Source organism: Anguilla anguilla, chromosome 3, assembly GCF_013347855.1.
Source record: "Anguilla anguilla isolate fAngAng1 chromosome 3, fAngAng1.pri, whole genome shotgun sequence".
NCBI classification, from domain to species: domain Eukaryota; kingdom Metazoa; phylum Chordata; class Actinopteri; order Anguilliformes; family Anguillidae; genus Anguilla; species Anguilla anguilla.
This window is the reverse complement of record NC_049203.1, coordinates 43,727,707-43,742,602: the sequence shown is the minus strand read 5'-3', so window position 1 is coordinate 43,742,602 and position 14,896 is coordinate 43,727,707. Positions and strand designations below refer to the sequence as shown.

General features: G+C 45.5%; 1 protein-coding gene across 1 annotated transcript; it reads left to right on the top strand.

The window, feature by feature from the left end:
• The first annotated feature begins 115 nt into the window (after positions 1 to 115).
• Positions 116 to 14,443, top strand: pwp2h (PWP2 small subunit processome component). Its single transcript, XM_035410874.1, has 21 exons — positions 116 to 259; positions 584 to 696; positions 916 to 1,010; positions 1,426 to 1,525; positions 1,958 to 2,101; positions 2,475 to 2,610; positions 2,913 to 3,166; positions 3,356 to 3,499; positions 4,026 to 4,096; positions 4,730 to 4,866; positions 5,602 to 5,750; positions 6,171 to 6,318; positions 6,759 to 6,909; positions 7,684 to 7,864; positions 9,101 to 9,248; positions 9,707 to 9,815; positions 10,079 to 10,144; positions 11,335 to 11,553; positions 12,487 to 12,637; positions 13,254 to 13,328; positions 13,473 to 14,443. Exons 1-21 carry the CDS (start codon positions 242 to 244, stop codon positions 13,639 to 13,641), a joined length of 2,778 nt encoding a protein of 925 aa, XP_035266765.1. The 5' UTR covers positions 116 to 241; the 3' UTR covers positions 13,642 to 14,443.
• Positions 14,444 to 14,896: the final 453 nt, after the last annotated feature.

Below are 14,896 nucleotides of genomic sequence, written 5' to 3'. Positions count from 1 at the left end.
ATATTAAAACTAGCATTTGCGGTTGGTACTCCTTGCCGCTAGAGGGTACAATAGTTCGACCGGTACCTTCTTTTCAGTAAAGAGAACCGGAATAATACACTGAAAGCAAAAAAAACATTCTCACGTTGCTCGCGAGCATGTGCGAGTGTAGTAATGTGTGTTGTAAACCGGTGAATAGATTCATGTTGTTGGGATTTTCGTTATGATTTAGGTCTCTAAAGTTCCCGGACTGGTGTCAACAATGAAGTTCGCATACAGGGTAAGAAGACTGCAATAAGCAATATAAAGATATATTAGGCTGTGTTTAACTTGTTAGCTTGTTACAGCGTATTCTCTACTCCCTACTAGCCTCATGTACATGCAACTGTTACACTTGGAGAACCCCGATTCATTTGTCATATTATTGTAGTGCAGTGAACATGCATCCGAGGAAATGTAGCTTCCTTTGTAACATTTTCTGAATTGAATTCATTTAAAGGGTATTTTGGTACGGGTTGCTTACAATCCAGGTGGCTCATTGAGAATATAACTTGCACAGAAACGTGTCACTTGCCTGAAGTGTGATTTGGGTTGTCGTTTCTAGTTTTCAAATTTGTTGGGTGCGGTGTATCGTCGTGGAAATTTGAGTTTCTCCAAGGATGGCGACTCTGTGATCAGCCCCGTGGGGAACCGCATATCTGTCTTCGACTTGAAAAAGTGAGTCCCTGACTTGTGTGTGTGTGTGATTTAGCTAATTTTCTTGCTACTTAGCTATCGATAGCTAGCTTGTCAGACTTTCACTCTGTCTCCATAATGATTCTTGTATAGATTTGAAGTGCTATGCCGCCTTCGCGTCGCGGGGTGATGCTTTTTCGCTGTCTGGCTTGCGTTGGGATTTGTGCTCGACCGACACTGCTCTTAAATTTTCCCCAACAGTAATAAATCCGAAACATTGCCCATCTCCACCACAAAAAACATCACCTGCGTGGGCCTCTCTCCTGATGGCAATTTGGCGATTCTGGTTGATGAAGGTAAGACCAACCAGAACTTTAATGCAAAGAATTATACATTAATTGTTGCATCTGTGATCGTGCATGTGTGTATTATTGAACGTAGGGTAACTGTGTATGTACGTGAGTTGTAGTATTACCAAATAGTGTGTTGCATGTTTTCTGACATCTGTAATGTAAACTGCTTGAACTGTGTTGTTTTATGTGATCTGTATTGTAGCATGCTTATACTGTGTGTTCTATGAGATCCGTATTGTAAAGTTCTTATATTGTGTATGTTTTGTGAAAATCTTGTGTGTTTTTGTGAGGTCTATAATATAGAGTGATTGAGTATGTTGTCTGATGTGTATGTTTAGTGAGGTCCGTAATGGGGAGTGTTTATACTGTATGTGCTTTGTGAGATCGTAATGTACCATGCTTATGCTGTGTGTTTCAGATGGTGCAGCAGTGCTGGTCAGCCTAGTGACACGGGCAGTGCTCCATCACTTCCATTTCCATAAGCCTGTCAGCAGTGTGCGCTTCTCTCCTGATGGCAGGTCTGTTATATATATATGTATACACACACACACACTCTCTCTCTCATGCACGAAGCAAGCATACATACTCAGCCAAGTGTTACACCCTTTCTTGGTCATTGAGAAGATAAACCGCAAATCTGTGATGTCACTTACAGTGCGTGCACATCCTGGTCACATATTTCTGTGGAAGTAGGAAATCAGGGATGTGATTTTCCCCCCTGAAAATCAGTATCAGGAAATACTTATTTTCAGATTAAATGAAGGGGGTGTGTCGTAAGCATGTACATCAATAACTTTTTCACTCGTAAGTGAAATACTAGGGAATCCAGACACAGGGATTCATTAGTATTTTTTTTTATTAATTGGGTTGGAGGGAGACTTTGCTGTGGAACTGCTTAATGTTTTTGCAGTCTGTATGATTGATGCGTGTGTTGTCACTGTCTCTCATAGGAAGTTTATTGTGACCAAAGAGAATGTGGCTCTGATGTACCACGCCCCAGGGAAAAAGAGGGAGTTCAATGCCTTTGCTTTGGACAAGAGCTACTATGGGCCCTACGATGAGACCACCTGCATCGACTGGACCGATGACTCCAAGTGAGTGACCCACCGATGTGTGACTTTCACACGTTTTCTGCAAGTCCCTGGCACGGTCATACACACACATGCACACACACACACACACACACACATACATACACTTGGAGCGGCTATGAATGAGTGACCAGCCGATGCAAATGCCTTCACAGCCTTATTATGGAAAACGGACAGCTGAAGCTGTTGTCTTTTGCGAGTGAACATGTAGCATCTGCCAGAACGGCAACTTGTCCAAACGCACTCTTGAAGTGTGTTTTACGTACATGAAAAACGTAATGCCCCCAGTTGAAAGCATTTTAAACAGTGTTGAAATCCAAAACGACGGTCAGCAGTGTGGAGCTGGCCCCTCAAACTGCTCGCTAACCTCCCGCAGGTGCTTCGTGGTGGGCAGCAAAGACATGACCACCTGGGTATTTGGAGCAGAGAGGTGGGCTAACCTGGTGTACTACAGCTTGGGCGGACACAAGGATGTGATCGTGGGCTGCTTCTTCGAGCAGGACAGTCTGGACGTGAGTGCAGCTGACGATGGATAACATTTATACAAAGCATTTTGTAACCCTCTCAGCCTAAAGAGATTTAGAGTGTCCAGCAGGGGGAGTTGTTCTTTCTCTCTGTTTTTGCCTTCGTTTCATATGCTCTACTTCAGCATTCATGTAGTCTTGTTTTCTATGGCTTCTTCTCTGTGTGTACAGCAGTACACTGAGTTTTATTTGAATGATGTATTTGCACATGCATTTGAGATTAAATGTTCTACTCAAACGTGTGTGTGTAACTGAGCACGCGCTCGTGTGTGTGTGTGTGTCCTTGGCAGCTCTACACAGTGAGCCAGGACGGGGCCCTGTGCGTATGGGAGTGCGACACTGAACCCGATGGCCTGCTGACTCGGGGCCCCAAGGGTCCAAGCGGGCCCCAGGAGAAAGAGAAGGAGACGGAGGAGAGAGAAGACGGGGAGGAGAGAGAAGAAGGCGAGGAGGGAGAGCCCCGGGGGGAGGTCATCCGGGGGAAGGCGGATGGGAACAAGCAGAAGGAGGGCACCAAGATGGTCCGATACAAGCGCCGGGGCAAGTGGGTATAGCCACCTGGGCAGCGGTGTGGCACAGGGAACTGGGGCCTGTATCTCAAGAGGTTCAATCTCCCTCAGAGACACTGAGCCCAGCTCTGTGTGTAATTTGGTCAGTTCGGTGACCTGCTGAATTGATTGTCATAAGGTTTGTAGGTGAGGATTCAGTCCATCCGTTTGTTTTGTGTGATCAGGCACTTCTTCAACAAGGAGGGTGACTTCAACAACCTGACGGCTGCAGCATTCCACAAGAAGAGCCACCTCCTGGTGACGGGCTTTGCTTCCGGAATATTCCACCTGCATGAGCTCCCCGAGTTCAACCTCATCCATTCACTCAGGTCAGTGCTCAAATCAGCCCCCCCCACCCCCTTCTGAATTCCCGGAATTCCATCTCCCTGATTTCGCACCAGAGGGTCAGTGGGCAAAAGTTTGGTTGGTCCTCCTCTCCTCTGTCTCACATCCAAGGTCTTATTTTTCACCTTCGAGGCTACCTGCTGCCCTGAAACTAGTGCCACAAAGGTGAGGTTTCATGAACCCAGCAATCAGCTGAGCACAAATTAGCTGTCAATCATGGGATTCTTTCATCCAATCAAAGTCTTTTGTTCTGTACAGCAAGCAGTAATGATTAGTTAAATTCAGGAAGTCGCTGGTGGTATACAGTAGCTCCTCCCATTTGTGGTTTCATGAAGTCTCACTCTCCCATCGCTGCCTGAAGCTGTACAGTGCACCCACACTGAACATCGGGCACACATACTAATTTGGGAAGGATTTTGCAGCAGGGAATGTTGGAGTGAATGGGGATTTCACGTCACAGAGCTAGCTGAAATGTACCTGGCTGTGATTGTCCTGGGTTTTCTTTTGCAGCATTTCTGACCAGCAAATCAACTCCATATGTATCAACAGCCCAGGGGACTGGATCGGATTTGGCTGCTCAGGTACTGCCTGTGCACTCATTATGTGCATCTCTGATATTAGCATGGCACACTAGTGTTTTTATTTAAAAGATGAGTGAAAATGTTGACATTTCAGAAATGTTTCTTTTTTTTTTGCACTCCTCTGAAAAACTTTCATTGTGCTTACCTAATTGCAACAGACCCTGCTTTTAAACTGACAAGTGCACTGGTGAAAAACTGTCAGGTTTTTCAGTGTGGTTGTCGATTCTAAGAGCTAATGTTGTATTGAATCCTCAGCAGCCTGTTGTGTGCCTTGTCAGTGCAGTGGTCAAGAGGAATGGCAAGTTGCTTCTGTGAATTACCTGCCTTTGTCCACCATGGTCTCTCACTTAAAATGTCATTTTTTAGGGCTGATATGTTATGCAGTGTACAATTTTGCGCTGTGTTCTATGTTTTGGTGTTATTTGTATTACAGTGAGAATTGTTACATCTTTTTAGTAAGTGTTGTATGTTGCTGTTTGTTTTGGAGTGATTGTTGTATGCTGCATGCTTTATATTTTGTTCTATAATGTGTGTCTGGAGTGTTTTGTGTATTTTATGGTGAATGTTCTTAGAATGTTGTGTGAATTGTAGTGGTGTGTTGTATGTTTGATAGTGAGTGTTTTTATATCTCAGGTCTGGGCCAGCTGCTTGTGTGGGAGTGGCAGAGTGAGTCCTATGTATTCAAGCAGCAAGGACACTTCAACAACATGGCCGCCCTGTCGTACTCCCCCGATGGACAGTACATTGCCACCGGAGGGGATGATGGGAAGGTGAGGGGTCTAGAGATGCTCGTTTCCATATTCCTCTGTTCAGTCTTCACGCTGTACGAAGACAGTCTCTTTTCTGAGCTGGAGCGGGGGGCTATAGATCAGTGGTGCTGAGCCCTAGCCCTGGAGAGCTGCAGGGTCTTCTGATTTTTGTCGTTGCTCAGCATTTGATTGATGAGTTAAATCGGTTGATGTGATGTTTGATATTTACCTCAGCTGGTTTCTTGGGTCTGAATTGTTTCCCGATTTTAGGGTAAAAGCAAAACCAGCAGACACTTTGACTCTCCAGGAAAAATGTTGAGGATCCCTGCTACAGGGTGTGGCCAACTTTTGCAGACTGTGGAGATGTGATTAGCTCTAATCACTGAACCACAGCGGGCAAAAATACACTTAACTGCATCATCTTCAGCATCTCCAAGAAACGTGTTTATATTACATTAAGCTTATTTGGCAGATGCCTTTATACAAATGACATACAATAAGTGAATACCAATAACTATACACTACAGTCAGAATGATGGAGGCCTAGGTTTTTTTTGCTGGTTGAATAAAGGTAATGCCTTAAAAAAGGGACAAGCAAACCGCATTGAATATGAAATGCACATGCACGTAAATGCGTATTTCAAATAGCTGCGTTTGAAACGTTTGAAACGGCAGCTTTCCATCCCCATGTGGGGGGACCAGAGACACAATTTTTGTTCAGGCGGTGAAAGGGGGTTTCTGGGTGTTTCGTTCCAGGTGAAGGTGTGGAACACCAACAGCGGCCTGTGCTTCGTCACCTTCACGGAGCACACCAGCAGCGTCACCGCCGTCACCTTCACCTCCCGCGGCTTCGTCATCGTCAGCGCCTCCCTGGACGGCACCGTCAGGGCCTTCGACCTGCACCGGTGAGAGAGGGCCACGCCCCCAAACCCCGCCGTCCTCCTCCCGCCCAGTCACAGGGGGTTCCGTAACCACGCCCCAAACCTCTCCACCCCTTGCGTGTCTCGTATAGAAACTGAACTGCAGTCACATGATTTTTACTTTACGCAGGCGTGCCTCTTCTGGGCGTGGGGTTGGCTCCCGCTCTAGTGGCAGCAGTGTAATATAATGGGTCTTGTAACCTAAAGGTTGCAAGTTCGATTCCCGGGTAGGACACTGCCGTTGTACCCTTGAGAAAGGTACTCAGTATTGCTTCAGTATATATCCTGCTGTATAAATGGGTGCAATGTAAATGCCGTGTAAGAAGTTATGTCTCTGGACAAGAGCGTCTGCTAAATGCTGTAATGTAACGTAATGTCTAATAGCCTGGCTGTGCTGCTCTGTAGGTACCGGAACTTCCGCACCTTCACCTCGCCCCGCCCGTCGCAGTTCTCCTGCCTGGCGGTGGACAACAGCGGGGAGCTGGTGTGCGCCGGGGCACAGGACTCCTTCCAGGTCTTCCTGTGGTCCCTGCAGACCGGCCGCCTGCTGGAGGTACGGGGTGGGGGGGGGATTCTTCACCACATTTGGCCACCTTTTCTCCATGGGGATTCTTGGAGGGAAGGCAACACAGCTATATGACTCTGTCTGTTCTTCTCATCATTGTCATGCTTGTTATTATGGTTATGTTTTCAATGTTATTGTTGTTATTATTATTATTATTATTATTATTATTATTATTAATAATAAGCAGGGATTAGTACTGTCCAGAAATGGTTGGTGTGAGTGCAGGCTTTTATTCCAGCCAAGCGGTTACACTCCTGATTCTGGTAATCGACCAATAGAGTCTTTGCTAAGGTCCTTGATTGGTAGAATCAGGTGCGTCACTGCTTGCCTAAAACGGAAGGCTGCTCTCATACCGGCCCTTTCTGGGTGAGATTGAGGACCCCTGTTGTTCCGGTTGTCTTTATGAATGACGTGTCTGTGACTGACAGGTGCTGGCGGGTCACGAGGGCCCGGTGAGCTGCCTGAGCTTCAGCCCGGTACGGTCGGTTCTGGCCAGCACGTCCTGGGACCGGACCGTCAGGCTGTGGGACATGCTGGACAGCTGGCAGACCAAGGAGATACTGCAGCTGACGTCCGACGGTGAGGCTTCAGTGGCGGGACCTAGCGCACAATGTCATTGTCCGCACTATGAATAATTGATGTGCAAAAACGTCTTGGGCGGACGCTTGCTAGCTGTGTGTGGTTTGGCTAACTGCTGTGACTGTATTTGGGTGTGTGGTTTGGCTAACTGCTCTGACTGTTGTGAGTGTGTGTGGTTTGGCTAACTGTGTTCGGACTGCATTATGTGTGCGTGTGTGCATGGTTTGGCTAATTGTGCTCTGACTGTGTTGTGTGTGTGTGCGGTTAGGCTAACTGTGATGTGACTGCGTTGTGTGTGTGTTGTTTAGCTAACTGTGCTCTGACTGTGTTGGGTGTGTGTGTGTGGTTAGTCTAACTGTGCTCTGACTGTGTTGTGTGTGTAGTCTGACTGACAGTGCTCTGACTGTGTTGTGTGTGTGGTTTGGCTAACTGTGCTCTGACTGCGTTGTGTGTGTGGTTAGGCTAACTGTGCTCTAACTGTGTTGTGTGTGTGTGTGTGTGTGTGGTTTGGCTAACTGTGCTCTGACTGTGTTGTGTGTGTGGTTTGGCTAACTGTGCTCTGACTGTGTTGTGTGTGTGGTTAGTCTAACTGTGCTCTGACTGTGTTGTGTGTGTGGTTTAACTGTGCTCTGACTGTGTTGTGTGTGTGGTTAGTCTAACTGTGTTGTGTGTGTGTGTGTGTGTGTGTGGTTAGTCTAACTGCTCTGACTGTGTTGTGTGTGTGTGGTTAGTCTAACTGTGTTGTGTGTGCTGCGCTGTGCTGCTGATCTCCAGGCCTGGCGGTGACGTATCGGCCGGACGGTGAGGAGCTGGCCGTGGCCACGCTGGACGGGGAGATCTCCTTCTGGAACCCCCAGACAGCCACTCAGACCGGCTCCATCGTCGGGCGCCACGACTTGCAGACGGGCCGCAAGGAGACGGACAAGATCACAGCCAAGCAGGCGTCCAAGGGCAAGTGAGTACCCCCTCATCCCACCCCCAAAACCTCAGACCTGTAACCCTGGTGTCTGATCCACACTGCCCCTGTTAACCTAAACCTCAGACCTGTAGCCCTGATGTCTGATCCACACTGCCCCTGTTAACCTAAAACTCACACCTGTAGCCCTGATGTCTGATCCACACTGCCCCTGTTAACCTAAACCTCAGACCTGTAGCCCTGGTGTCTGACCCACACTGCCCCTGTTAACCTAAACCTCACACCTGTAGCCCTGATGTCTGATCCACACTGCCCCTGTTAACCTAAACCTCAGACCTGTAGCCCTGATGTCTGATCCACACTGCCCCTGTTAACCTAAACCTCAGACCTGTAGCCCTGATGTCTGATCCACACTGCCCCTGTTAACCTAAACCTCAGACCTGTAGCCCTGGTGTCTGATCCACACTGCCCCTGTTAACCTAAACCTCAGACCTGTAGCCCTGATGTCTGATCCACACTGCCCCTGTTAACCTAAACCTCAGACCTGTAGCCCTGGTGTCTGACCCACACTGCCCCTGTTAACCTAAACTTCAGACCCGTAGCCCTGATGTCTGACCCACACTGCCCCTGTTAACCTAAACCTCAGACCTGTAGCCCTGGTGTCTGACCCACACTGCCCCTGTTAACCTAAACCTCAGACCTGTAGCCCTGGTGTCTGACCCACACTGCCCCTGTTAACCTAAACCTCAGACCTGTAGCCCTGGTGTCTGACCCACACTGCCCCTGTTAACCTAAACCTCAGACCTGTAGCCCTGATGTCTGATCCACACTGCCCTTGTTAACCCACACTCTGGATGAAAAAGACAACCAATAAGCAGCAAGGTCCTGCAGCTTCCATGGGACTAGAAAAGCAAAGAAGCTGCTGATTGGCTGATTGTCTTATACAAGCCCAATAGATAACAGTGAAGTTTTTTCCCCAGAAGCGTTTCACGTGGCCTCTGACACTAGAATGTTTACTACTGCCTCAAGTGTAATTAAGGAAAGAGAAACGATCGCCTATACGCCCCACGGCGGCGGTTATATTTCATATTCGATATACCGTGCAGCCGTAGTTCATGATTGTGACGACGTTGTACGGGCGCAGAGTTGTGGGTTAATCTGCTGGCGAGCAAGGTGGTTTACGGTTGGGCAGTGACTCGGGCACCTCTGGCCGACGTAAATCCACGAGCAGGCCGAGTGTTTCTGTGACTGAGCGGCGACTCCGGCTCTGCGCAGGTCCTTCACCTCGCTGTGCTACTCCGCGGACGGGCAGTGCATCCTGGCGGGCGGCCAGTCCAAGTTCGTCTGCATCTACAACATCGCCGAGCAGATCCTCATGAAGAAGTTTGAGATCTCCTGCAACCTGTCGCTGGACGCTATGGAGGTACGACGCTCGCGCTGTCCTCTTCAAATGGCCACCCGTTGAAATGGCTCTTACATATATTTTCACCATCCCGTCTACGTTTAAGTAGGAGTGAGTGCTTCGTGAAAACCAGGATTCATACATTCCTTAAAAAAAGGGAAACCTTGAAAAGCTTTCAAATTCAGGAAAATGAAATTAAGAATGTTTGAGTTTTAGAAAAATGACAAAATATGGATGTATTGGTATTCTGCTAAATTCTGCTTTACGTATAACTTGCAACACTCACTCGTGATGTGGCCTTGGCCTTAGGACATAGCCATCGCTGCTCACCAATGGCAGCCTTTATGGGTCCTTGAATTTGGGAGAGAATGAGCCCTGAAATTGGCAGTGTGGGCGAGTGTGGGAAACCCTGCGGTTTGGACATGGTTTGTGGAAACCCCTTTGACTCGTATATCCCATATATTCATGTGTGCATGCAGGAGTACCTGGACCGGAGGAAGATGACCGAGTTCGGGAGCCTGGCCCTGCTGGATGAGGGGGTGGGGGACGGGGACACTGTGGCTCTCAGTCTGCCTGGAGTCAGGAGAGGTAATGGCGAGGGAGGGAGGGAGTGGTGGGGTGGGGTCATTTTAATTCAGACTGCTTTATTGGCATGACAAATGCATGCATTTGCAGTATATGTTACAAGAATTTTATAGAATCATATCAAATTTTGTATCATCTGGATTATGATTGTAATTTAACAGAGTATTGCCTGCTGATGATACAGTAAAGGAAAATGAAAAAGAAAATGACATAAATGACCATTAGTGATATTTGGTGTCTTTGTGTGTTTATCTCTCACTCTGCAGGAGACATGAGCTCGCGTCATTTTAAGCCTGAGATTCGGGTCACCTCCCTCTCTTTCTCCCCCACTGGTGAGTCCCAGCATGCACTGCTCTCTCCAGCTGCTGTTTGTGTGCTATGGCTTCTCTGCCTTGCATTTAGCTGGTCGCTTGCGGAAACAAAAGCTACCAGGGCAACTCGGTCATGGCAGGCTGATTTCAACCTCGTCTCGCTAATTTTATTATTCTTATTATTGTTGGCAGCAGGGATGTGCTTTTGGCGCAAATTTGTTCATGAGAGGTTCGTAATGTTCACCAGCAGCTATACCGCCATGTGCCCTTCTCATGTCAAGTATTCGGATGGGAGACCTGGGAAAATTAGGTTGCTGCCAGAAGGCAAACAGAAGGGGGCGCTGTTCCCTCTGGACCTGTGTTCTAGCACCAGACCTGGCTCAAATACATATTTGTTTTGGATTCAAATACTTTTCTGTGCTATATTGATCTTGCCTGTTGTAATTAAGCCTGCCAATATGACCAGAAGGCGGGGTTTGCACTTTTTGAGAGTATTTCATTGGTTCCAATACACCAGACAAGATCAGTAAAGCATAGAAAAGTATTTGAATCCAAAACAAATGTATTTGACCCAGGTCTGTCTAGCACAGTGCTGGCAACACTGTGCTGTAGAAGATGCCATCCTTTGAGGGGTCTTCTGATGAAGGTCTTGACATACTGTAGTCATTGAAGATCCTGTGGGACTTTATTGGAGTATGGGAGCTAACCCTGGTGCTCTGGTCAAATTCCCTGGAAAATCAGCTTTCTACATCTAATGCGCATCTAATCACCCCCTACATCTGATAGGCTATAGCACAGTTCTTTGTATTCCTTTGTGATTGGGCAGGCCAACAGTGCGTGAAAGGATTAGAGTTCTCAGTTTACCTACCTGGAAAAAGAAAGGCTAAATAAAAACTGTAAAATCAGGTCCGTGTGTTAAATCGGGTGACGGAATTTTGGGGGAAAAAATTAACAGCAAGTCACTTTGATTGTGTGTTCCATCCAAATGTTTGTTAATCTTTTGTAGCGGTGTTTTCGGTTTAATTTAGCAGCGTGAGAAAGCTATGAGGGCTTGCTATCTTTGTTGAGCTCCTCACACATTTCTTATAGGATAGTGGATAGTCTTATTGGATAGAATTGACCGTAGCTGCGGTGCTGCTGTATGAAATTGACAGCTCTGCGTCACAATCGCTTTAATTAAGCGTCCCGTGTTTAACGCGCGCGTTCGCCAGGGCGCAGTTGGGCGGCCAGCTCCACGGAGGGCCTGCTGGTGTACTCCCTGGACGGGACGCTGGTGTTTGACCCCTTCGACCTGGACCTGGACGTGACGCCCGCCAGCGTGCGCCGCCAGCTGAGGCGGGCGGAGTGGGCGGCGGCCATCGTGCTGGCCTTCCGCCTCAATGAAGCCGCCCTCACCAGGGAGGTGCTGGAAGCCGTCCCGCACGAGCAGAGTGAGTACTCCTGGATGATTGACCAGGTTTTGGGGAAGCAGGATGTTTTAGTCTCTGTGGTGTGTGTGTGTGTAAACGTGATAGTTAATGTTATATTGTGTTTTTTAGTCTCTGGTGTGTGTATGTGTAAAAGTAATGGTTAATTTTATATTGTGTGTTTTAGTCTCTGTGGTGTGTGTGTGTGTGTGTGTGTGTGTGTAAAAGTAATGGTTAATGTTATATTGTGTGTTTTAGTCTCTGGTGTGTGTATGTGTAAAAGTAATGGTTAATTTTATATTGTGTGTTTTAGTCTCTGTGGTGTGTGTGTGTGTGTGTGTGTAAAAGTAATGGTTAATGTTATATTGTGTGTTTTAGTCTCTGGTGTGTGTATGTGTAAAAGTAATGGTTAATTTTATATTGTGTGTTTAGTCTCTGTGGTGTGTGTGTGTGTGTGTGTGTGTGTAAAAGTAATGGTTAATGTTATATTGTGTGTTTTAGTCTCTGTGTTGTGTGTGTTTGTGTAAAAGTAATGGTTAATGTTATATTGTGTGTTTTAGTCTCTGTGGTGTGTGTGTGTAAAAGTAATGGTTAATGTTATACTGTGTGTTTTAGTCTCTGTGGTGTGTGTGTGTGTGTGTGTAAAAGTAATGGTTAATGTTATATTGTGTGTTTTAGTCTCTGTGGTGTGTGTGTAAAAGTAATGGTTAATGTTATATTGTGTGTTTTATTCTCTGTGGTGTGTGTGTGTAAAAGTAATGGTTAATGTTATACTGTGTGTTTTAGTCTCTGTGGTGTGTGTGTGTAAAAGTAATGGTTAATATTATATTGTGTGTTTTAGTCTCTGTGGTGTGTGTGTGTGTGTGTGTAAAAGTAATGGTTAATGTTATATTGTGTGTTTTAATCTGTGGTGTGTGTGTGTAAAAGTAATGGTTAATGTTATATTGTGTGTTTTAGTCTCAGTGGTGTGCGGCTCTCTACCTGATATTTACGTTGAGAAGCTGCTACATTTTGTGGGGTCAGCTTTGGAAAGTTCCGGGCATCTGCAGTTCTACCTCACTTGGGCCCAACGGCTCCTGACTCTGCACGGACAGAAACTGAAGAACAGGTGAAGCTTTCACCGCAAACCTGCACATGCTAATCCTGCTATTTCATCCTGCTTCTGTTACAGTTGTCATAATGAAATAATGAAGTCGTCACACAAAAACAACAGGAGTTGCGCCAAAGTGCTTTCCAGTCACTACAATACAACACAACACAACAAACCAACAAAATTACATCACAATACAATACATGTATTAACAATGCAACATAATAAAATAAAATGAATAAGGAATGACACACACTTATTGTTTTATTATTGTGAGTTGGAATATTATGGCACAAATAGTTGTTTTTTATCAGAACACAAGTGAATTTAAAATAGATTTTGAAATGTCCTGAATTCCAAAGACGCAGAATTCCATGAGCTAGTGCGATCATTGGTGTTTCAGTAAATCAGTATCAATTCAGTATTGGTGCCTCTGGTATTCTTGGTATACTGTTCAAACCTACAACGTACTTATATTTGGAATGCAGGCTACTTTTTGTCTCCTTAGGAAAAGTCTGTTATCATTTCTATTATTGCACTGTAAGAGTGAACTTGTTTTTAACATCAGAAAGGTGTTACAAAACATGGACTGAGTGCCCTGCTCTAATCTGTACATGTTGTAACGTTTTAACAGGTCAGGAGCAATACTGCCTATCATTCAGTCACTGCAGAAGAGCATTCAGAGACACTTCGAGGATCTGTCTAAACTGTGAGTATGGATATTCTCAGGTATAGCAAATACAACCGGAGGAGTTACAAGCTCTCTGCTCTCTAACTTTTGTTACTTTGTGTGTGTGTGTGTGTGTGTGTGTGTGTGTGTGGTGTTTGTTCCTGTTTTGGGCTCCCAATGCAGCTGTGACTGGAATATCTACAACATCCAATACGCCAGGGCCCTATCCAACCAAAAGGGGATCAAGAGGCCGGCTGCCGACTCCCTCAGTGAAGAGGAGGAGGAAGAGGCGGAGGCAGAGGAAGAGGATTTGGAAATGGCGTCCATGGAGGAGGCCGACACACTCATTTGAGCAGAACTCAGAGCTCTTCTGGCCTATTGCATTCTGGGACTGAGAAATCTCTAATGGTTTACCCTTGAACAAACTGTAAGGACAGGAACATGACGGTGGCCTCCGAGATCTACAGCCTTCAGCTTCCTCTTTCCCGGATTGAAACGGACCAATTAAGTCAGACGTTGCCCCCAAGTTTCTAAATCAAAATCCATTTACTTGCTATTTCTAGTTTAAAAAAAGGAGAAAAAAAGCCTTGGAATTGCATTTTAGTAGATGTTCCCCAGTCAGCAAGTGTTGAGGCTCAGTGAACACAAATTCTTTAATCTGATAATTGTCATAATTAAAAGTTAAATTAATCACCGAAGAGCGGCTGATTCCTGAACACGATTCTGTTTAATATGATAATGTGAAAGTACATGGTGTGTTTCACATTAAATAATTGAGTGATGTTCCAAGAGTGGATTTGAGAGCTGAAGAGTGAGAGGTGAATTTCATTCCCTTGAAATATTTTGAGGGCTTAAGTCGATGTCTTCGATGTAGCCACAAAAAAGGAATCTAATTATAACAACACATTTCCATCGTTGACTTTTAAAATCTGTAGAACAAGCTTGTTCTCAGCATCACCATGTGTGATACATGCTTGCAAGCACATATTCAGACAAACTAGTTGAAAGATTTAGGACAGAGCTAAATAAATACTTCATGGGTACACAGTACAAGACTTGTGGAGTCTTCAAGGAGTTCCTGTTTTGTTTGTTCTAAACTGAGCACGCACAATAAACGGCAACAGCAACTCCAATAAACAAGTATTTTTTGCAGACACGGTTTCGTTTGTTTTGACCCTTTCCTCTGCTTTTGTATTACACAAATAGCACTATTCTAGATTTTCACGAGAATCCCTTTTGGCTATTGTGCGTTCTATAAAGTCGGCATAATTTAATGTCAACAGTGTTATATCGGTAAAACGGAACAAAACGCATTTAACTTTATTACATTACATTACATTACAGGCATTTAGCAGACGCTCTCATCCAGAGCGACTTACACAACTTTTTTTTTTTTTTTTGTTGACATTAACAGGCTTTATTGACAGCACAAAGTTGTAATGTTTTATATAAAGTATACCAAACAAAAATATATAGGTATACACATTAGGGGTGGGAATCACAGAGTAACTCTCAATACAATGTTATCACGATACTGCTGTTTCTGTGATTCGTGATATATTGCAGGATAATCATCTACAATACCTCGTTTGTAACTGAAGAAGATA